Source organism: Poecile atricapillus, chromosome 8 (genome assembly GCF_030490865.1).
Source record: "Poecile atricapillus isolate bPoeAtr1 chromosome 8, bPoeAtr1.hap1, whole genome shotgun sequence".
NCBI lineage: Eukaryota > Metazoa > Chordata > Aves > Passeriformes > Paridae > Poecile > Poecile atricapillus.
The window spans coordinates 24,489,934-24,514,154 of NC_081256.1; the positions used below are offsets into that span (position 1 = coordinate 24,489,934).

The following is a 24,221-nucleotide window of genomic DNA, read 5'->3' on the forward strand; positions in this document are numbered from 1 at the left end:
CTTCCACTGGATTATGTATATATTTAATTTTCATGTATATAGCTTTTATGTATATATATATAAAAATCTCAATAACTTGCTCTGCAAAACACAGTTCCTGGCACTGCAGCTCCTAAAATGAAATACAAGGTACATTCAGGTTTAAGTTTGTGGAAGACAGCGCTGTCACCTACTCTGATCATCATTCACACTATAAGTAGATTACCCCACAGACTGAATTTCAAGTGGTTTCCACAGCAAACAGCAAATAATCCCTCCCTCTGCTCCTGCCACGGGGATCCAAACCATCATTATTGGGAAAAACAATACAATCCAGCAATTTCTGCATTAAGAAAAATCAGATCAGGATTAACCCTCAGTGTGACCCTTGACTCATTATTCAGATCAGAGATGCCTAAAGCTCCGTATCCCAATCTTCAGAGGGTTCAAGGAGTAGGGAAGTAATAAAAATTCCTAATAATTTCAAGATTAATAAGGGATCCATTTTTTTTCCCCAGCACATTTGAGCACAGCAAACATTTATAAGGAGCTGGGGAAGCCCTGTTTTGACATAATGTTTATAGGAAACTCTGGCATGATCAAAGGGCAAACCTCTGAGGGGAAAATTACCACTGATGTCTCCAGCAGATGAAGAGAAAAATCAAGAAAAAATGAGAAATATTGTACAGCACATTTTTTAGTGAGGGTGTTTGACCTAATATTCTAATGTGCTGAAGTACAAAAGCACAAGGGAGGGGAGAGCAGCCTGCAGAGGAAAGGAGAAGTGAAGTCAACAAAACTGGAAGAAATCTTGTTTTTCCCGGTGTTTTCTGGCTGGGAGGGACTGAAAGGTGCCAGGGCTGCTCCTCATGAGGGGACCTTCAAGCCCAAACTTTGACTTTAGTGATCTCTGGGTTTTATTATCATGTGAGGAATAAAAATACTGATAGGAAAATTGAAAACATGCCATTAGGAGCAATTTCTGTTTCTGTCATGGTTTAACCCCAGCCAGCAGCTAAAACCCACAAAACTGCTGCCCTTTTCCCCCACAGAGGGATGGGAGAGAGAATTGGAGGGGTAAAAGCAAAGAAAACTTGTGAGAAATCCTTAATGCCATGTAAGGACAAAAGAAAATATATTGGGGACAGAAAGTGACTCCTTTAGAGGGTCCCAAGAGTGGGTAATCCTTGATTTCTGCATTTCTCAGGAACTGAAAGAACACTGCCAGCCAGCCCAGGGCCTCCCCAGTCCACCACCATCCCCATCAGGAGTGGATGCAATCTTCCAAATCTCTGTGAACTTCCTATTTCACATCCTGGCTAAAAATAGACATTAGTGATTACTGATTTTTCCTGGAAAAATACAGGAAAATTCCTATTTTTGAACATAAACAGGGAATGGAGATGGAGAGGCTTCTGTAGGAGACAGGAACACACAATTCTCCTGTGAGCCTTGGAGATGGTGCTGATGTTAGATTGCAATTACTCTCTTCTGGATCCCAGGGAATAGTGTCATTTCTAGGAATCTGACATATATTTACATAGTCTATGAAAATCTTGCTTTTTCAGGCCTGATTTTGGGTATCAAGTAAGTTTGACCCAATATCCCAGCCTTTCCAAGTGTTGTTAAGAAATTCCATAAAATACTTTTATTTTTCAGACATTTGAGCCTTGAAAGAGCAACATTTTCATCATGCCCTGAAAAATCCTTGCTCTGCCAGCAAGGAAACAAAGAGACTTATTACTCCTGCTGTCTGAATAAATCAAGCCTAATAAAATATTTGGGTTATAAGAAAGAACAGATTCCAAAATCAAAGTTCTTGATTCACACTTTGAGGTTAAATTCCTCCCTTCACCTTGACCTGGGGTGCCTCAGCTTATTCTTGCATTTAAAAGTATTGGCAGCTGAATATCAATTCATAGCCTCAAAATCATTTGATAAAACAGCAGATATCATCCCAGTTAGACAAAGAGAGATGGGCAGATTGGATTCAGCAGGAAACCGTAGTGTGGTGTCATGAAAAGTGCTGGATCAGCTCTGCTATGATTGTGTTTGTGTGGAAACAGCATTCATTTTAACAATATTGCTAATTTTCAGCGGCCTTCTCCTAAATTCTTCCCAGCACACTGGATTTTAAGCCAGGCTAGTGAAAAAAATATCAATCTTTCTTTTTAAACAACTTTAAAGTTTATTTTTCGGCCACACTTTTGTTATTCTTCAGAAAGCTTTTGAAAGCAGGCAGGTGACACTAACAGCTCCTACAAACCCCAAGCCCCAGGAAAGGGAAAATTTGATTTATCCTGAAAAAAACAAGATGGGATCCCAGACCTGTGGGTGCCTTTTCCATTGTTTCATCCATTAGATTTGGTAATTGTGTTCTTTAGTCATGAGAGGTGCACAGTGACAAGAGCCAGACAAATCAGATGAGCTGAAAACCCGAGCAAGAATATAACGGGGCACGCAATGATAATATTTTTTAAGGCTTTTTGAAAAATGTTTCGGATAAAAGGAAACGGGCAAAACTTGTCTCCCTGCCAGTTTTACAACTGCTGAAACAAATCTTTGCAGCTTTTTCTATAAAGTGAAGCCTTTGAAATATTTCCTCCTATGTTTTAGGGGAATTTGTGAGGCTTTGATTGTCCCACTAAAGCTGTGAAGCACTTTGTCTGGTTATTATTGCCTTTCCCTGATGTTCTGCTGGTAGACACATAATAAATTTCAGAGCTTTTGTTACCAACTTATCACAAGCTGTTTATAGAGAGTAGTTTCAGAGCAGTGAGAACAAAACCAACAGCCTCATATAGAGTCCAGGCAGCACTTGAACTGGGGACCTATATACTCTGGGTATGGGAAGGACAGAATATACTGGGAAAAAATAAAAATAAAAAACTCCAACCACTTTTAATTTCCTTATAGCTCAGGAAGTTGGGAGTTTTATGTCCCTCTGAGCCATTTCAAGGGAAGAAATTTACTGTGGGCTGTATTTCTGACAGGGATTCGCTCGTGTTCACAGGGAGAGAGGAAAGTTTTTGGATTGGAGTCACTTTGATCTTCACAGGGTCTTCAAACACTCCAGAGCCAGAGCTCAGGGTGACCAAGAGGAGCCTTTCCCTGAGGCAGCTGCTCCTGACATCTCACACCCTTCCAGAAAAATTAATGTTTCACCTTAACAAGTGATTTTTCCCGATCAGGTTAAGAATCCAGAAGACCAGATTTCTGGATTTAAAAAAAAAAAAAAAAGAGTATGAACAAAGCAGGAGACAGTTTCCCAAAAATACAAAAATGTATAAGGAAAGACTTTCTTCCCCATGTTAGGGAAAATCAAAGCTTTCACTTTGACCCAAAAAAAGACACATTTACTCTCTCATTCACTGTCTTTCATGTGAGTAATTTCTAGGCAAAGAAATTGCAGAAATTACAGTCTTGAAAAAAAAAAAAAAGTAAAAAAAAAGTTTAATTTTAAAGAAAATTTACTCCTATTTTCCCACCTTCAGTTCTGAGTTCTTAAAAGTGACTCATCATCTTTACCAGAGTTTCCATCCATTGTTACATTCAGAAACAGTAATGGAAAAGCCTTTTTAGCAAACTAGTAGGAAACAGCGGATCATGGAAAATATCAGTAAGCAGAGACTCACCTCAGCAGGCATCTCTCTCTCTCCAGCTTGCAAGCTGACAAGCTGTCATTGAATTCCAAAACTGAAAACAGGAGTATTTGATTCAGATGTCTTTTGAAAACAAGTACAAATTGCTGAGATTGGTTTAATTTTATTACAAATATTGCAGATTCCAAGAAGATGTCTCTTTCCTTTCCATATGTGCAGCAAAAGCAATTCTGTCCACGCGGATTTTCCTCCCTCCAACAGATGAGTCAAACCATTATTTTCAAACAGGAGATGAGAACATCTATTAAGGAAATGTCCAAATATTGTAGGAGTCTTGGAGTGAGAATAAAGCTAAAAGCCAGGGTGGAAATGCAGAGGATGGCAGTGCTTTGTGGAGCAGGGCAAGCTGGAATTCAGAGGCTGAGGGATCAAAACCATCAGTGGTGATCCACTGGGGCTGAGCAAGGTGGAGCCCTGGAGGACAGGGAGGTCTGAGGGGCTGGGGGGAGTCTGGAGAAAGAAATGGAGCTGGGAAGGGGCTCAGCCTGGAGAAAAGGGGGACCAGGAGGGACCTTCTGGCTCTGCACATCTCCCTCTCAGGAGGGGCAGTGAGGTGGGGTCAGGCTCTGCTCCCAGGGAACAGGACAAGTGGAAATGGCCTCAAGCTGCCCCAAGGGAGGATTAGGTTGGATATGTGGAAAATTTCTTGTGTAAAGGGATGTCCTGCCCTGGTAAAACCTGCCCAGGACTGTGGTGCAGTCCCCGTCCCTTGAGGGATCTAAAATCCGCCTGGATGTGGCACTTGGGGACATGGGACAGCGGTGGCCTTGGCAGTGCTGGGTCAGCAGTTGGACTTAAAGATCCTGGAGGTTCTTTCCAACCCAATTCAGCGATTCTATGGATTCAAATGTTGGATGTGGCTCTACCTTTCCTCATAGCTGGGACAGGTTGAAGAGCCTGCACTGGACAGGGTTCCCTGCTGTCCCAAGGGCCAAAGCCTCTACACTGACACAGTCTGGGGAAAGGAGAGGCATGAGGAGAAATAAACATTTCAAGAGTGAAATAAAACCATGGTGTGATTGCCACCTCAAATCTGGGAGTAGCCCTAGGAAGCCTGGGTGGAAATAATTTAGTGTTTGGTGGGAAGGAAAATAGAAAAGCAAGAGGGGAAACGTAACTGCTGCAAGACATCAGGTGAGCAAGAAATGCACAAAGGAGAAAGAACAAAAACGAGATTGAAATATGAGAGCAGCAAATATCTGAAAGACTCACAAACTATTTGAGGGGGAGAACAAATCTGAGAGCAGAGAAATGAAGGAAGGGCACACATGGACTTATCATGGGTTGTATCTGGGGCAGGTTCACATATAAACCAGGCACTTCAGAGAGAATGTATTTTACAGGCATGTAAATACATGGTTCCAAAAGGCACTGAGAAATCCTAATTTATGTTCACCCACAGTTAATCCCCTTTTCAAGGGCCACTCTTCTTCCATGCTGCTTTTCTGCAGCTCAGTCCTTGTTCCATCATCAGGAAGCAGAAATGGAAGCTGGAAAGGTCTGCAAACCTCATTTTTCCAGGTGGTTCTGGAACACTAATCTGGAGTGATGCTGAGGAGTGTTGCAGAAGGAATGGAAACCTCTCAGTGCACATTTTAATTTACTCCCCAACGCCAGAGATTGGCTGTTCCAGGGAAGTGGCAAAGGCGAGAGGAGAGGAAATGAGGAGCAGCAGAGGTTACCCAACACCACCTTTTTGAAGGGAGCTCAATTTGGTGTTTAATTCTGTTTTCAATCAGCTGCAGGGGAAGGCAGTGATGGGGAAATGTAGTTAGAAATTCAGTGTTGGGATTTGGGAGATTCTGTCCCCAAGAATATGAAGCCGTGTTGGTAGAAACTGGGCATTTTGTGCTCACAGTTGGTGATGTTACACAATTCTATAAAAAATATAAAATTGAAAGCTGCCATCCTCTGCTTTCCCAGACACTTCTGGCCACCATCTGTGCCTTCTACCCTTCCTTGCAGGAACATTAGAGAACTTCTTAATTTCATAAAATACAAGTCCTAAAGAGCATTACCTCAAATTTACACCTCCTCCTACTGGAACAGCTGCTAAAATACAGTGATTTTTTAAATTCTAACAAAGTTCTTCGTTTTAATGAACTTTTAAATATGTGCCTCTCATGGATCTTATTCATGGTGCAATCTCCAAGTGAATTTTCTGTACAACTGGAAATGCTCAGAAGTTTAACAGATGGCTTCTTCCTAGTAATGAAGTAGTCTGCATACTGTAATTTCCACAAAACCCTCTCAATTTTGAAAGAGAGGAACTTTAAAGACGTTTCTCCTTTCTTTTCATATTGTTTCTTCTTAAGATCAACCCTTCCATGGCTCCCAGTCCACCTGCTGGAATTTGGAGATGTCCCTCTTGCTGCAGTTCAAAACAGAGACTCAGAAGAAGTTACAAGAACGGGGCATAATTCAAATTTCTTTATCAAAGGAAGTCATATGGAACTTCCCCTTGTAAATGTCAAACCTACAATGAATTGACACCATAAGATATTATTATTATTATTATTATTATTATTACTATTACTATTACTATTACTATTACTATTACTATTACTATTACTATTACTATTACTATTACTATTATATATTTGGGGAGGGGGTTGAGAGCACTCCATCTTCTTGTTTACATTTCCCAGCACGAAGCTGCAGTGGTTCTGTTTCTGATGAAGCAGTAACACAAATTGCCCCCTCCTGAAAGCTACCCAATAGTTTCATTTTTAGGAGTGCTCAATTTGGCCTTGATTACATGGTCGTGAAAGTTTGTGACTCATGCACTTCCTCCCACTCACAGAAATAAAACAGTAGTAGAAAATATAAAGAAAAATGCCACTGTGATGAAATCCATCAGGACACGACGAAATCCAGAGGATTTTGGTTGGTGCAGGGCTCTGTGGAGCATCCATCCTGAAAATAAATCGTGATTAGGGCAATTTCCATTGAAAACAAATCTCAACTATCATATCCTGGCATAGTATCAACTGCACAGTCTCAATTGCAAATTTAGTCTCTAGAGATAAGAAAAGCACTGAACACATTTATCCAACAATTTCTGAGTGCCTGGGATGAACTTTATTAATGGCAGAGAAAGGAAGGAATGGAACCAGCAATAATATCCATGAGCACAGTATTTACTCTTTCTCAGAACCAGCTGGGCTGACAAATTTTACCAAAGAGACTGGGAGTTTAAAACACAGTATTAATAGTTTTATGGCTATAAAAAACATTTTTCTCTCCCTTCACACCCTCTCTTTTCTGATTAAGCCCTGCTTTGTTCCAGGGAGTAATTCTGGGTAAGATATTGTGTAAGTTTGTGGTCTTCCAGGTCATGAGGAGGAAGAAGGGTTGCAGAGGAGATAAAACAGCCTCAGAGGATGAGTAAAAGGGCAAGTGCCACGTGCCTTCCTGTCTACTTATTCTTTTACTTACCTGTTATGGAAGGTTCTTCCTCCTTCAAGGTCTCAGCGGGGTTCAGGACCTTCTTCCATTTCCAAATATCCCTCTTCAACCCCTACAAGTTAAGACTAAAAGCTATAGTTCCATTTGAGTTCTTCCTGCAGCCAAGACTGTTAAGAAATAACAGCTTTGAAAAGTGGCCCTTGAAAGCTGAAATTGATACCACACAAAAGGGCAGGAGGATCTCACAAAATACTTTACAGGAACATTGGGGGGAAAAAAAAGGTAAAATTGTTCCTTCAGCACGAAGAAGGACTAAGCTGCCGTGCTGCCTCTCTCATGTCTACCCAAAAGCGATGTAAATATGAAATGTGAATATTCACACCAGAACCTCCTGAGTCCTGGAGAAGGTGTGAAATCATCACTGCCACAGAACAGAGGGACAGGTCTGGACCTTGCATGATAAAATCCCATCCCACCCATGTTTTGTGTGGAGTTTGGGGTTCCTGAAGCAGCCCCAAACTTGGCTGGAGCATTTCAGAGTGAAGGAGACCCACGTGCAGCACGGCCCAGAGGGTCAGAAATGCAGGCAGGGGCTGAAGGGCTCGTTAGCTCTGGCTCAAACTCGTTATTTCCCCTGACACCAGGGCAGGCTCCCGTCCAGGAGCCAGGGGTTGGAAGCACCCAGCTCCTAAATGCTCAGCAAAGAGCTGGGGCAGGACATCCTGCATTTAAATGTCTCAAACACTCCATTATTTATGGCCAATACCTTGGATACAGCAGGAATTTGAGACATGCACGAGCAAGAATTGTTTCAACTCAATGGGTGCTCCAAGAGGCTCTGGAGCAGAGCACAAGACAAAAAACATAATAAAAAATAGCACAAATAACAGAAAAAAAAAAGAAAAGGAAAAAAGAATAACAGCATGTTGCTTCATTTCCTGAAACTGATATTGGTCATAATAGCACATCCCACGATAATTTATAGTTAAAGGCATTTAAACAGGCAGCTGCTGTGTCCAGGCTGGAATCTGGAAGGAATATCCTGAGCTTTATTTAGCCTGTGAAGGTGTAAGGAAGCCTGGCTGTGAAGGTTCTTCTCCAGTTTCTCTCAGTTAAGGACTTTGCCAGCTGGATCCCGCTGCTTTCTTCAGGGATCAGCAGAAGGAATAATATTTACCCAGGCTAGAACGTGCAAAGCAGTTTCCCTTCGCTCTGGCTCGGGGACACTCTGCAGTCACTGGATTATGGACTCTTGTGTGTGATCTGGGAGTGAGAGCTGAGCACAGCAGGGTATAATGAACTTCCCAGAACCAGCTGATTAAAGAGGGACTTTGAAGGATTCGAGTCTGCACATCCCTGGGACTCGTAGTGCTCATCAGAGGAGCCCTTTCTTTCCTTACTCTGGGAATCTCAGTAAGGCTCAAATGTCACAAAATCAGGATTTTTGCACTCTATTAAGGAACAATCATATGAGATTTTTTTTTTTTAATTTCACTTATATAATAATTTAAATCAATTATATGAGAAATGTTTAATTACTTATATTTTCAGAAACCAGTCACTATTTCCTCACATCCACGGTGCCATCCAAGCAAAGCCTCACAAAACCTCCTGCTGTCGCTACCCCATCATCCCCCTGGGGACAACACCAGCCCCCCAAATTGAGATTAACCTGGCAGCCAGTGGGCTGCAATGAGAAAATGAGCAGAGGTATAAATATCACCCATCCTGGCCTTGAGGAATCATGTGAGACATCTGGCTGTGCTGGCCTGACTCATGCCACAAACACTTCCCGTCCCTCCAGGAGGGCCTGGAGCTGCTCATCAGCATTCCTGCTAATTAGGAGTGTCCTCCTGTCCAAGAGGGAAAGAGGAAGAACAACAAAATGTTTTCTCCCAAAATGTGAGGGGATAAAAACAAAAGAAAAGGTTCATCTGTTTGGTTTGGACCTTTGAGATCATCCAGCCACCTGACAGGTGTAGAAGCACCCCTCAGTCCCAGAGCTACCCTTGGGGTGAAAGTTTTAGGTTTTCCCTCTAGTTTGATGCTGAGCTGACTGTTTCCATAATTCTCAGAGGTTCTGTAGTGCAGCTGCAGGAAATCTGCAAGAGTTGGGGTTATTTTTGCAGTTGCATTCCCTCCAAGGCCATCCCCCTTCCCAGTTTTCTTGTGATAACATTCCATAAAATCCTATTCCATGGACACCAGCTGATTGCCAGTGCTGGCCAGCAGCCACCAGGGATCACAAAAGCCAGCAAAAGGGATTGACACTCCCTCCCTCCTGCCTTGAAACCAGCTTTTAAAAGAAAAGGGGCCAAATTGGAAACGAGCATCGTCATTCCCAACCAGGGCGAAGCCAATCCGCTCACACTGAGAGGGACAGCTCTCCCTTGGGTTTCTGCTCCTCCTGCTCAGGGGAAGCAGAGGGTGCAGCAGAATTATCATTCATTTTCCTTCATCTTAGTGGGCACTGAGATGTGGGATTGTTTTTCTTGTCCTCTGGAGAAATGCACAACATGCACAAGCAGAGCAGCTAAACAGGGACACGGTGAAAGCTTGGGATGGTCTAAGCTGGACTGTAGGACACTTGTTTTACAAAGGTAAATCCCAAAACACCCTAAACCCTTTTCAGGAGGGTTAGCAGAGAATGTTTTCCATTCTGGACTTCTTCAAAATACAGCTGAACACTACAAAAGAATAACCTCTGTGTTAACGATGGAATTCACTCTATGAGTTTTCACTCTGCTGTTCAGAGCTTGCTCACAAAAATAAAGGGAATATTTTCCAGGTACTTTATATCCTGAATGTTTACCAAAACCAGTCAGATGATGAATTACATTTTTTTTTTGTGCATCTGTATGATAAACCATTTGTAGAGGTAACGCTGTGTGAATATTAATACAAATGCAGTGAGCTGGTATTGTTTCTCAGGCTATATTGATCATATTAATGAGAATGGTAATGTATGTATGTTTATTATGATTAACAGAGCTCTGTTCATGTTGCTTTTTCCATTTCAATGAAATTAACTTTCTCTTTCTAAAATTGCTGAAGACGAATATTAAATACAGAGAAATAATTGGTTAATAAGCTCTTCCAAAACCTTCTTCACGCCTATATCCAATTTACTACACTGCTGTAAATTAATCTTGAAAACTTAAAGTTATTGGCAATTGTGGATGTAAAAACCCAAAGGGGGAAGAACATGATCTAAGTAACAAGTACAACCAAGAAACTTCTACTTGAAGACATATTTAACAAAACCATTTATTATAAATGAGCTGCTGTGCCACTACCAGAGTAGGGAGAATCCAGCCCATAATTCCAGGGCATATGCAAAGAGGAAACATAACTGCAGGAATGAGACAAATTCTGTTTACACCAGAGTTTAAACACAGGTGGTTTGGGTTTGTTTTTTGTTTGGTTTGGTTTGGTTTGGTTTGGTTTGGTTTGGTTTGGTTTGGTTTGGTTTTTCTGTCTTGCATTTCTTTTCTGGGACCAATTCAAAGAATTGTATTTCTTCATTGCCTTAAGAACTGCTCCTGCAAATGGTAAAAATGGAAAAAGAAAAAGAATCTTTCTAAGATCTTCACTGAAACTCATATTCCTGGTCTAACTGAAGATGTCCCTGCTCATTTCAGAAGGTTGGATATTCCAAAGGTCCCTTCCAAGACATTATATTTGATGATTTTCTCCAAACAAAATTCAGGCCTTCTCTGAATAAATCTTGTCCAAGAAAGGTGTTTTGACAAGATAAAAACACAAAACAGAAACCTGTCTTGAAGATGCACAACCCAAACCCTTTACAGGACACAACATCAGGCCCCAGTGCCAGCACTGAAGTGGCAAAACTGGAATTACTGAGGCACAGATGATTCATCAGTACCAGAAGATAAAAGAGCAGAGCTTTAAGGAATTGATAAAAGATGATAGAATGGAGATTTCTGTGCAAATGGAACTTTTTTTATTTTTTTTTCAAGTTTCTGTAATCGATCACCAAAGGTTGTCCATCCAAACCTAAATGGGCAGCGACACGTTTGTGCAGGGTATTGGATTCCTGTCTGCTCACTGAAGATATCCCCACCATAATTTCACTGTTCTGTATGAATATTATTAGACTTTGAATTTGGTGCAAAGAACAGGGAATTTTACAGCCTATTCTGGGCACTGCAATTCTCATCATGAAGTTATTAATAAGAAGGGATGAACGGTAATTGTGAGGGAACAACAAGGTTATAATCATAACTTGTTCCAAATTATACTCCTGTGATCTCCACTTTTGCTCTGACTGGGAGCTGCTTTTCAACTCGGGAAAATTTCAATAATAAAGCCAAGAAGGAAATTACTGGGCATTTCTTTGAACAGTAAACTTCCTAGAAATGCAGAGATTGTCATAATCAGCAGGTTCATGGGCTTCAAAGTGCTGCATTCACCTGACAGTTCTTTCAATCATTTTTTAGTAAAATACATCTGTAGCCATCGAGGCATTGTGTAATCCCCCCACACACCTGTAAATTATAATGTGGGATGTCATGATTTATTTCATAGCATAAAAGCTGTTAAATGAATACTGACAGCACCATTAGCGTCCTGATCTTGAACTGAAGTGCAAGTCAGCTCTGCTTAAGTCATCATTCTCAGGAGCCACAAATAAATGTGCACTTTAAAAAAGTGCCATGGGTTAATCAGATCTGAATTAGTCAAGAAAAATCGGTGAAGAAAGGAGCAGTTCAGGAAATGACAGCCTGGAGCTCTTATTCCAGCACTGGTTCTTGAAGCAGCCAATGCCAAAGACCCCAGAACGCAAAAACATGGGCTGAAAACTTGATTAATTCGGAATTAACTGGGAGATATCGATATTGCTTCAGCATTTTGTGCCCTGAGTGCTCCCATCCACACCTCTTGCCTTGTTCCCTCTCTTGGGAAGCAGAACCCAAATGGGCTCCACTCCCTGGACTCCTCTTTGCCTCCAGGAAGAGTCCTGGTGAAAAGTAAAAGAGAGGTTCAAAAAAAATGAACTGAGCTCAGAGTTAATTTATCCCACCGAGAATCATCAATTACTGCTGCTCTGCCCTAAATCCCAAATTCCTTGAGATCAGCTTCTAGGAAAGAAAATGGCTCCTTGTGCTTGCCCTGATATAAAATGGTTCATTTCTATTTTTAACTTCTTCTGGGCTAATGGTGATCTGTGACTGTTTGAAAAACAAATCTACTTATTTTCCTAAAATTCATGCTCTGTTTTGTTTGTTCCCTAATGTAACGCTGCCCATTTTGTTGTCTCCTACACATTTAGACCATTTTTCCCCCTCATACAGACACTGCCATTTCTGGAGGTGAAATCTGGATGCCTGTCCTTAGAGGCTTATGAATTCTGTTGTATTATAAATATTTATCACAACTCTTTTAATGCCAACAGCTGTGCTCCTTTCACAGGCAGAGCTGTTTTATAAAGGGTCAAGCCCTCTGTGCTTCTTCCCAGTTCCCACAAGATTTCAGATTGTTCCCATTTGGCCCTTCACTAACCAGACCCAACACTCCTCCAGGAGGGGAGTTCCTTCTTAGTGAGGAATAATTGTTCTCTCTCCCAACACGGATCTTACCCCAGTTCAGACATTATTTGTTCATCCCAGTCATTTATTCCAATCTGTTTGTCCATCTGAAGGGATCAAAGCATTCAAACTAAAACACAAACCACTCAGCCTCTCAGACTGGCAGGCTGGTTACTTCTAGAGTCATCCCTAATCATTCACAGCCTCTGTGAGAATATCCAGATTCAAAAAGTTGCTTGAATATGATCTTTTATTAAGTTTTCCCCTTTGATGAACCCAGAACACCTCAAAAGGGGAATTATTTTCTTCAAATGAGGGTAAATTAAATTTATCTGGCTTTTTTCCCCTGTTACTTCCCACAGGACACATCAGTCATTCCAAACTAACACACTTAAGTTGAACAACGATTAAATAAACCCAAACCATGCTTTATTGTGCGCTGAGGTGGTTTCTCATTGTAAATGAAGTGTTTCTTCTCTCATTTAGAGCTCCAAACGGGACCCTGACTAATGGAATAAGATGGCCAGTCTTCACTAGTACTGACCAAAAATATTTGACACTGAACACCAACACTTCCGAGGTACTGACAAAACTACGAGCTCAGCAGTGTCGATTCTGGAAACACTTTTTCCCCAAAGTTGTGGAAATGACAGGTAACAAGTCTCTTCTAGATGCTTTTACATAAAACTTTTCTGCAAGGATCGTTTGCTGGATGTTGATGTGATAATTGGGTTCCCATCTTTATGTTCCTGTTTGTGACTGGGATGTTCAGCTGGGTAAAACTGAGCTGGTGTTGGATAAAACTGAGGGTGGGCCCCAGAACGTGCCCTGTGCTTCTGGCTTTGGGGTCACCACCCTATTTTGCACCAGGACAAAACCTAGGGGCACAAAAAGGGCCAGGGCTTTGTGATATGGAGATTTTCTGTCCCAAAATTCAGAGGCTGCCACAATGTGAGCACCGAAACCTCTGTTCTTTGGTACCCCCAAAAGAGTCTTGGTGCCACCAGCGCTCCTGGGTGCTGGAGAGAGCAGGAAAATCAGCTAAAGGAGAGTTTGCACTGGGAATTCTGGAGGCTTTAGATGTTCTGTATAAACTGTTACAGGATGTTATATTTGGCTTATATTACCTGTTATTTATGGGATTCTATTTTATGCAACTGATCCCCTGAGGAGATGAAGTGCCACTGCCAGGAGGGGATTCTGGTTTCCAGCTCACGTGAGAGCCCTGTGTTTTATTTCTGGAGTGTCATTGCTGACAACCCAGAGGCTGCAGGATTTGCCTATAGAAAACAGAACTGATTTGTGCCTGGCCATGTATACAATGGATTTATGAGGTTTCACTGCCAAGGAAAGTACAATTGTTTGAAACTTTAAGGTCAGCTGAACACAGAAGACCCAAATTTTTCGAAGAACAATGGCACTGTTTTACTAAAGCCTCTGTGCTCTGGATTTCAAAAGGAATTGATTTTATAGAGCGATTTTGCACCTCTAGAATCACATTCTGAAGCTTGACTGAAGGAAAGTCTCATTTCAAAAATGAGATACACTTTTAAGATGTTAATTAGTAATTTGAAATCTTTCTCTAAGACTCAGTTTGAATGCTCATCCTAAAAAACTCGTAAGCCTTAAAAATATGTAAACTGTCATGGTGCACAGATGATTCCTTCTGAAATAATTTATTCCTTCCTCATTTGAGTCTGTGACTGTATTATGGCTCAACTTTTATCCCCTCTCAATTCAACAGATGTTTTTCAATTAAATCAAGAGACACGAAATCAGTAGGTAAAATGAATAATTTATGAAGCCTACAGTGTGATTTTAAAATCACAGCGTTCCCAATTACGGGTGGATTTCAGGGAGGTTTCAAAGATTCTGACAACTTTGTGCTGAGCCAGGAGAACTGAGCTCTTTTACATATTCCTTTAACCTGGCTGGGAAACCCCAGGGAAAAATGTGGAAACTACAAATGGGCTGAGCTTAACTAAGGGAGAGGAGAGGAGAGGAGAGGAGAGGAGAGGAGAGGAGAGGAGAGGAGAGGAGAGGAGAGGAGAGGAGAGGAGAGGAGAGGAGAGGAGAGGAGAGGAGAGGAGAGGAGAGGAGAGGAGAGGAGAGGAGAGGAGAGGAGAGGAGAGGAGAGGAGAGGAGAGGAGAGGAGAGGAGAGGAGAGGAGAGGAGAGGAGAGGAGAGGAGAGGAGAGGAGAGGAGAGGAGAGGAGAGGAGAGGAGAGGAGAGGAGAGGAGAGGAGAGGAGAGGAGAGGAGAGGAGAGGAGAGGAGAGGAGAGGAGAGGAGAGGAGAGGAGAGGAGAGGAGAGGAGAGGAGAGGAGAGGAGAGGAGAGGAGAGGAGAGGAGAGGAGAGGAGAGGAGAGGAGAGGAGAGGAGAGGAGAGGAGAGGAGAGGAGAGGAGAGGAGAGGAGAGGAGAGGAGAGGAGAGGAGAGGAGAGGAGAGGAGAGGAGAGGAGAGGAGAGGAGAGGAGAGGAGAGGAGAGGAGAGGAGAGGAGAGGAGAGGAGAGGAGAGGAGAGAGGAGAGGAGAGATGTGCTCTGCCTGGCCCTGTGGGGTGAGGGATGATGAAGCAACACTCAGGATCTGCCAGCAGACATAAATGCATCACTGTGCCACATTTGGTAATTCACAACATAAATTTGCATAATTTAATTAAAAGAAATTCACGAGTGTATTCTTAGCAAAAAGAGAAGAATTGCTGTGTCTGGACCCAAATATAGAGCTGAGGCAAGAATGCTGTCAACAAGTGGCACTGCCTTGTCTGGTATCATCTGTCAGTCCTTGAAACATTGCAATAATAAAACCAGAGTATTTCCATTACGTTCCCCATACAATATTATCCAATTCTGACAGAAAACCCTTTGAAATCCTGTGTACAAATGTGATATAATAGCTGATATCGCAATCATTCTCTTCACTGAAGTATTATTTTGCATTTTTGCTCTCCTTTTATGCCCCAAGGACAGTGCATGTCATTAGTGCAGAGGTTTCCTCTTGTTCTGAGGGTCTCTCGCTCCTATTACTCCTTTCACTGAAATGTCCTTAGGAAAAGGAGGTTGCTTTAACATGAGGTGATAGAAGATGACAGGGAACAAGTAAGGAATTTTTATGTTCTCATTGTTACGAGTTCAAGTAGGGTTCAGGTAGGCAGAGTAGAATTCTGTCAGGTAGAAACCAAAGAGGATAATCAAAACAACTTATTTTGCAGAAATTATGATTTTTCAGCATCAAGTGATCAGGATTTGCCACAGATGTGCTTGGTAACCCCTTCTTAATTCCTGACCCACTCCTGGCCCAAGCCTTGCCACCCACTGAGGGATTTTAAAGCCTTTAAAGGACAGATCCAAATGTGTCCTGGATCTGAACCAGCCTGTTCCCATCACAGGCTGGGTAAGACAAGTTCCCTGAGGCAGGTAAATAGATGAGAAATATATATCTTTACTGTTAGATCATTCACATTTTCCTCAAGCAATCATATCAGATATTTTTTTAAAAAAATTATTATGGTTGTGGGGTAGGGAAATAATAAAGAAAAAAATAAGGTTCTCACAGTTGCATGAGTAGCAGCCATATATAAGATATATAAAATATGGCCTTGATACCTCTAGAGTAATTTGTATGATTTTGGAAAGTTTCTCAGTGTCTTCTCCTGCAGTTTCAATTCATAAATCCATCAATAGAGACACAAGTCAGAACCTGTAGTTTGTGTCCAGCTTTATAACAAGCACTGGACGAGCAGAGCTGGGCTCTCAGTCCCAAGCAGCCACAATTCCCACACGGATTTTAACCCAATTTCCAAGGCCCTGAGCACACCCAGCCCAGCCCAGGACAAGCTGGGAGCACTCAGCATTCCCCATTTCCTTCTGAAAACAGAAGGGTTTCTGCTGAGAGAATCACACTGGAGGGACAGTAAACACAAAGTGACTTCTAAGTAGCTTTTAGAGCAATCATATGTTAATTATAAAAGCATCTGTGTTAGGCTTTACCTCCTCAACACCACCTTTAATGCATCTAAAGCCCTTCCTATTTATATGAGCCCGTTTCCTCTTGATTGTAGAATGCTGCAGGCAGCCAAACTTTCCATTTACCTTTCCATTACTATTTTAGTGTGCCTAATACATATTTTTCTATTTTATTTGATATTACTGCATCATATATCATCTATGAAGAAATCAAGCTTGGTCATATAAATACATTATATTTTAAAACCACCCTAAAAAGATTTTTTTTTATATGGAGGCAGAGAAATGTTCAACCTCTTGACCAATGAGCAACAAAAATTATTGTGTTTGCTGTGATCCTCCAACCAGTATCTGGATTCTACAGAGATAAATACTCAGGGTGGGAAGAGTGTTAAAAAAATTGACTAAATAAAAAATTCACCATCAGAATTAAATTAAATTTCCACAGAGTTGGATACATGAAGAAGTGTGAATTAATCACAAGTAACCTCACCAATACTACCACATCTCCTTACAAAGACTTTACTCAGTGCACCTATGAGAAATAAGTTTCTGTACCTAAACCATCTGACTTTTTCCAACATTTCCATGTCATTGAAAAGATAACAGCCCTTAGAATAATTAATCTCCCAGAGAGCTTTGCTGACTTCTGGAACTAAAAAAAAAATAAAAGGAAGGATTTTGTAGTCCTTAAAAACACATGTGAAAATGAATATACTGCTGTGGCTAGCAAAGCTTTGATGTCCAGAGAGTGTGATTAAAGAATATTCAATATGGATATTATTTGTTTCCTCCTATCTGGACATTTGTGAAGAAACTCTCACCATGAGAATCTACAGCATAAACCTGTGGCATTTATCATACTATTGAACACAGAAACTTGCAGGTACCTGCAATCATGAGCTGTTGAGGATGGAAAAATTAATTCTAACTTGTCATCCCTTGTTAATTATCAGCTCTACGGCCTTTATCCCAATCCTAGGTGTATTTTTATGTGTTAACATTAAGATTAGCACTTCACTGGCACATCCAGCAGTTCAAATGATGGGTTGGTGATAAATTTAACTTTGCTGTAACACCATTAAAGTAAAGGATAGATGGAATGAGAGGAAATTCCAGCTGATTGCGCTGGCACTGCTGAAGAGTCAAAAAAAAACCCCCAAAAACCAAAGCCTTTTTTAAACTTTGATCTGTTGAAGTGGAACTTTTCATTACCTACAGAATCTCCCCTTTTCTCCTTGTCAGTCTCACTGGGCTTGGCACGGGGCTAACGGGAATTAAGGTAAAGTTTGTGCTTGCCCCAGTGGCTGATAGAAAATTCCCTGTTTCCACTCCTAGCTGGCTCCGTGGCTCTGCAGGCACCCAGAGCTCTGAGCTGTAATTATTGGTCAGCTTGGACTCTCTAATCTTTCTCTTTCCTGCCTCCAGCTGTCAGCTCATCTAAGTCACGGGTGGTTGCCTCCCAGAGATTGATGATGTTGGTGATAATGGGATGCATTGACTTGTGACTTCAATTTGGATCTTATCACTGGGGGGAAAAAAAGCAAACAAATGGGAATCCAAGTTCTTATTTCAGTGTTTTCCGTCCCCCTTTTGTCTTTTAGATTCATAATGGTGGCTCCTCTGAATTTTTTGATGTCTTCTTTCTCTGGCTAGCTCACTTGTTCACCATTATCTTTAAAAAGGACTGAAAAGCCCCATAATTTACACCCCAGAACGGTGACTTTTAATTCAAGATGTGTCTATGGTAGAGATATCCCAGTGTCTTTAGGCAGACTTTAAACACTGCTACACCTGAATAAAAGAGTGGTTTTTGAGTTTCCTTTTTAATTTATAAGTGGAGGTTTTGCCTAAATAAATAAAACTGGACACCCAAGATCAGGAATAAAATGAGAAACACAGTTCAGGCAGTTTTTTCCAAATAATACTGCTACTGCTTCTTACACTAAATTACCAATCCATTTGACTTAATGTGAAAAATTTGGCTTTGCCTGAGACCCTGACTACATCTTTAAATTAAATATGTGCAAAGGAGAGTTCTTAGAGTCAGGAAAGCAGAATGTTGTGCATGTTTTGTCCCCACGTTTCTGAGTTCTCTCTGCATAGTTTAGCAATGAAAATGAGATTTTATTGTTACCAGCACTTCCAAATCATCTCTGAGTTAATGGCAGTCGTGGTCTGCAGAAAAAAAAATAAATTTAAAAGTGTATGAACTTTCCTTTGATCTCTGTTGTAACCAAGTTTATTTGCAACTTTGAGCTGAGGGAGAAGGATGTGGTTAACTTATTGACATTTTCTCCCATATTTGTTCTTCACACTTTGCTTTTTGACTGCATGTAAAAGTACAGGACTTCCCGGAGAAAAAGTATCTCGGTTTTATTTCTGGTCTCACTGGAACCAAGAAGTAAATCTCATTTCAAAGTCTCATTAAATTGCCATCTGGATTTCCAGACCAAAAAGGTTTGGAAACGTTGAGCTAAACTGCAGATAAGCGACCAAATTACTGGATGCTTCTCCAAGCTAAATCTCGGAATCAGTGAACTCTCTCTCCCGGATATTTTCTCTAGCGAGGTGTAAAACACAGAAGTATTTCATTTTCACATCACCAGCTATGCTTGCAGCACTGGCAGGTCATAAAAAAGGGGGAAGGGGTGTATTTATGGAGGGAGAGGGCTGAGGATCTGCTGCAGCAGAAGAACATAAAAGCCAAAGGAGCAGAAAGGAACCACGGAGCTGTCGCCTCAGGAACACCACCACCAGGTTTTTCTGGTGGGACACCACCAGAGCTGGGTCCAGAACCAATAAAACATTCACAGATCATCAATGGCTTCTGAACTTTATCCTAAAGTCTACAGCTGGAACAAAATTATGAGCATCAGTGACTGAGACAGCCTGCACCTGGTGTTTGGTGGTGTCTGGGATGTTCCTGCAAGGCCACTGCCTTTCTCCGTGTGTTAATCACCTCTTGGGGCTGCAGGAAGGGATCCCTGCCCAAAAAATACTCTGGAACCCAGTGAAAAGCAGTATTTTTATGGCTCTTCTCATCTTCACCCTCTGCTCCCATCCTTATAACAGACTTAGCTAGAAATATTTCCTTGGGACTCAGGATTACTTGGAAAATGCTTTAAAGGTGGGGATGAAAAAGAGAAGATGGTTTCATGTTGACATAGTGCACATCTGAGAGTATCCTACTCCAAACCTGTGCCCTTTATGCTGTGAACTTGGGGATTTATTCCGTGGGATGTCGAGATCCTGGACACCCATTGAAATCCATTGAAATTATGGAAATCCTCTTGTTGCCTTAAACAAAGCTGTGATTTCACCTTATCTGTACAAACATCTCTCTCGTTTTGCCTTATTTAGTCTTCAGGGTGTGTGGGTTTCCATGCAGGGTGTACTGAACCAAAGGAATATTTTGAGGATAAAAAAAGAAAAAAAAATGCTTTAAAATTATGTATTTTGATGAACAGAAGAATTATCCAAAATGTATATTAAAAATATATATATTTTTTTAAAAAATCTAAAGTATATTTATTATCCTGCCAGAATGATATCTTTGCCCTCCTTCCTTTCTTATGTAGACAAAAAGCTAATCACTGAATTTTCAGTCATTCCAGGTTTGAGAAAAGAAGCAAAAGACCATCCCATAATGTATTTGGAGCAGATGACATTGATAATCAAAATTATTTTTCAATTAGCATACAAAGAGATTCAAATTTAGATTAATGTAACCCATTTCATGTTTTACAGGAAATATTGATGAAGCAGAACGAGAGTGGAAAGCAGGATTCCATCGCTGGAACAATTACATGTCAGACTGGAAAAATCAATTTAATGATTACACCAGCAAGAAGGAGCTGTGCAGTCTCTAATTAATATGTTTACTCTTTCCAGTTTGTCCCTAGAACTGTTCATCAGGCAAACACCCAGGTAGCTTCCCAACGTGTCGAGCATTAAATGTGTTATGCAGATTAAAAGGAAATGTTACAGATACAATTTTGATTTCAGATCTTTCATTTATATTTTACCTCCTCTCTCAATAAAAAAAAAATAAAACCCACACGGCATCCGCACCCTTTGAAGCTTCCCTGGGTTAAGTAGGACTGTGAGATTAAAGGCTGGAGATTAATGATGTACATATTATTATAAATACTTGCTGCTGAAATTCACCCTTCAGAGAAACAATGCAATCTGTTAGAGGGAAATGGATTTTTATTTTAAACAGAAATAGCAGTTTTACAGCATTGCCATGCAGAACACAATCAGATTTAATCTTTAAACACCACCGTGCTCCAGCCTTGTTTCAGACATAATTTCACTGTCATAAACATAAAGATACAATAACTCTGCTGGACACACAATATTTGCTTGTTAGACCAAAAAGTTTTAAGGCTGCTGTAAAAGTGTGAATCTGTGCTTCTTTCTGGCCAAACCTGTGGGACAAAGCCATGGTAGGAGATGATTTGAGCTGTGTATGGAAAGCCTAAATCAGGAGCTACACTGAAATGAGCTGGAAAACCCAGCGTCCTTCCCACAGTCCTCATTTTTCAAGGAGAGAAGAGTTATGGATTCACAAATAATGAATTCACACCTTTCCAGCTCAGGCACCCTGGGACAAGTCCCTCCTACGGAGGAAGCTCCAATTACGATTTTATTTTGTCCCCTCGGCTGCCTCCTGGTTGAGGGACACCCCACATTTCCTGGAGCACGAGGGGCAGGGCTTTACACCTGCAGAAGAGCCTCAGCCTCTGTGACAGCAGATTCCCAGCCCCAAAAACTGCCAGGAGAGTGGGGCCTGGCCAGAAATCTGCTGGAGGGAAGGCTGGGAAGGGAATCCCTGCAGAGGGACGTTGTGACCTTGGTGGGAAGAACCCAAAGGAGCTTTTGCCACGGCCAGGTGAGCTCCCTGCCCTGGGAGCTGCCATCTCCCACTCTCCTTTCCACCTGCTTGAGCTGAACCTATTAAAATCTTCTGGAGAAACCCATGGATAATTCTTCCCACTTCCCTGCTTCTGGATGGGGCTGGAATTTTTCTGCCTGAACACCGCCGTAATTGGTTGCTTTCCACTGGCCCAACGGGGAAGAATAAATGCCAAGAGCTTGATGAATGTAAGTAGTATGTAAAAGCAACAAGCCATCTCATAAATGAATTATCCTGAAGCTTTCTGTAAACGCAATAGCATCTCAGTGCATCTATTTTCTGTGCTAGTGATTGCAAAATGCCTCCTTGGATTGAGCTGAAGAACTCCGGATAATGAACTGAGAGTGTTCTCTTCCTGCCAATCAGTTTGACCACACAGGATCCCTGCACTGAAAGGATTTATTTATACAGGAAGGCCAAATTCTGCAAGAGAGGATGGCTTATCATCTTTCCTGTTATTTCTAAGAGAACACAATTATTTCCCTGACTACATCATAGAAAACCACCTTTTAGCACAGGATTTTCAAAGGCTGCAGACAAACCTGAACAGAGGAAAAAAAAAAATCTGATCAGTTTTGAATGTGCTGATCAAAACCTGAAATGATCTGGGATCCAAAAGCCCTTTTTATGTAGCACTGCATGTTTATACCACGGGTAATCAGCCCATTACATAGATTAGCAGAGTATTTATCAAATATTCTTCAGAGCAACGATGGGATACTGAAAATAAACACAGAAGGGTGAACTTTTCATCCATCCCTGAGCAGTTCTAGCATTCCCCATTTTATTTCTGTGCTGTTCTTCAGGGGTTTTTGGGTGCTGCTCTGTCACAGTGACCCTTGACAGCACCATCAAAGCAGTATTTATTTCTTTAGCCATCCTCTTCACAGCAATATTTCCTTATCCACCTCTCTGATCAGCCTAATCAAGGTGGGGAAAATATCTGAGCCAATTAAAATGAAAAATAACCTTCGGAAAGGTGGTGAAGTTTATAAAATGTTTGGTTGCAAAGGTGTTTTTTTGTTTGAGTAAAACAAAGGTTAAAGCACTTTTTGCAGGTTTTACTGATTTTTCTTGGTGTGACTTGCTAGCTTTGTATTTATTCACCTGCTGGGAAATAATATCTCCATTTATCATTCAAATGAAATCAATACATCATGTAGTCATTCATGCCTCATATCTGCAAAAAAAAAACAACCAAAGAACAAGGAAAGCCTGAAGTATTTGAATGTAAATGGTTAAGGTAATGAAGAGTGAAAAAAGGCTGTGATTGCTGAAAATGATGATTATATATTAGAGGGGTATCTCACCCAGACCTTCCTGAAGATGGAATGTTGTTAATTGATGTTTTATTTTCGCTCCTGAGAGCCAAGAAACACAGGTTTCTCTGTGAAACCTGAGAAAATGTGTTGATTCCATCTTACCATCCTTGATACCCAAAGCAAGAATTCTGAATTTAGTCACAGAGTTGATGAAAGATCAGGACAAAATGAAGTGCCAACAAAAACGTTGGCATTGAACCAGTTGTCATTGGGTTTACAATCTCTCAGGTTTAATGACAGATATTTCACACTTATTTCCAATATTGGCATTGCAGGGCTGAAGTCAGACATTTTTCAGCAATGAAACCCACCATTTTAATTTTTTATTTTTTTTACACATTTTAAATGTTTATATACCTGAAGAAATTTTTGTTAGATAAGCTTGCAGTAGTTAGTTAAGCATTATTTGTGTGAAATCCAATCTGTTTCCTGCTGGAGTAGCAAACTCAGGAGTTGGGATGTTCACAGTTCCTGACCCAGACCTGCTCTGCAAAGCTGCACCAACCAATCTTGAGGATTTCTGGCTTTCAACAGAGTCCAAAATTGTCTCTAACACAACTTAGACCCTCCCAAAATTTCCAGGTTTCCCCTCAGCTGCAGATATTATCCTCATAAATTATTATATTATATATATATATAAAATATAATTATTTATATATTATACAATAATATATGTAACTATACATATAATATTATATATATATTTATATATATATAAAATAAATTATTACCCCCTTATTGCTTGGATTTATTCTCATGGATTATCCTCCTGGATTTTTGGAATGGAAGTTCAGGCCTGGCCATCCCAAGCCTTGGGATCACTCTGATGTTTTCACACTAAAAAAGGCAAATTTCTGCTGAAGTGGGAGGCTGGGGTTTGGCCTTCTCTGGTCAGTAGAGGCTCAGTCTATTTATACAGCAGGGATTTCTGCTCTATAAACACATGGATGGATGTACCCAGTTAAATCTTCGTGAGGAGACAGCTCATCCCCAGCAGCTCAGAGCTGGGAAGGATTCTTTTCAACAGAAAGAATTTAAGTTTGTTGGTTTTTTTTAAAAAAAAAACAGAAAAATTCTTATTTGAATTAGTTTTGGAGAGAAAATTAGTTTATGAAAGAATAGGCCCTTGTAATGTTCCTGTCCCAGCAGATCATTACCAAGTGGTTTGGCTTCTGTAACACACAGATACCAAATGGATTAATCTGAACATTACATGGACAGAGGAGGGATATAAATTTGTCTCCATCAACATCACAACGTCGTGTTCTGGGGCTTGATTATGTTTTATCATTTCTCCTGGCTCAGCACCAGTTCTGCACCATCAGCAGAGCTTTTTGGAGGGACATAACAAACGTCACCGTGCTGGAGTTCCACCTGCAGCGTGTCCAGAGAGTGGAGAGCAGCCTGGGCTGGC

At 41.0% G+C, this 24,221-nt stretch overlaps 1 protein-coding gene across 2 annotated transcripts in view; it reads left to right on the forward strand.

Moving 5' to 3' along the window:
- The window catches only part of BCHE (butyrylcholinesterase), a 45,619-nt gene extending 25,021 nt beyond the window's left edge, over positions 1-20,598 (forward strand). For both annotated transcript variants that reach the window (XM_058844473.1, XM_058844472.1), the window contains exons 3-4: positions 13,085-13,251; positions 20,315-20,598. In XM_058844473.1, coding sequence (XP_058700456.1) covers positions 13,085-13,251; positions 20,315-20,436 — 289 coding nt within the window. In that variant the 3' untranslated portion in view covers positions 20,437-20,598. The remainder of the gene's footprint in view (positions 1-13,084; positions 13,252-20,314) is intronic.
- The last annotated feature ends 3,623 nt before the right edge of the window (positions 20,599-24,221 follow it).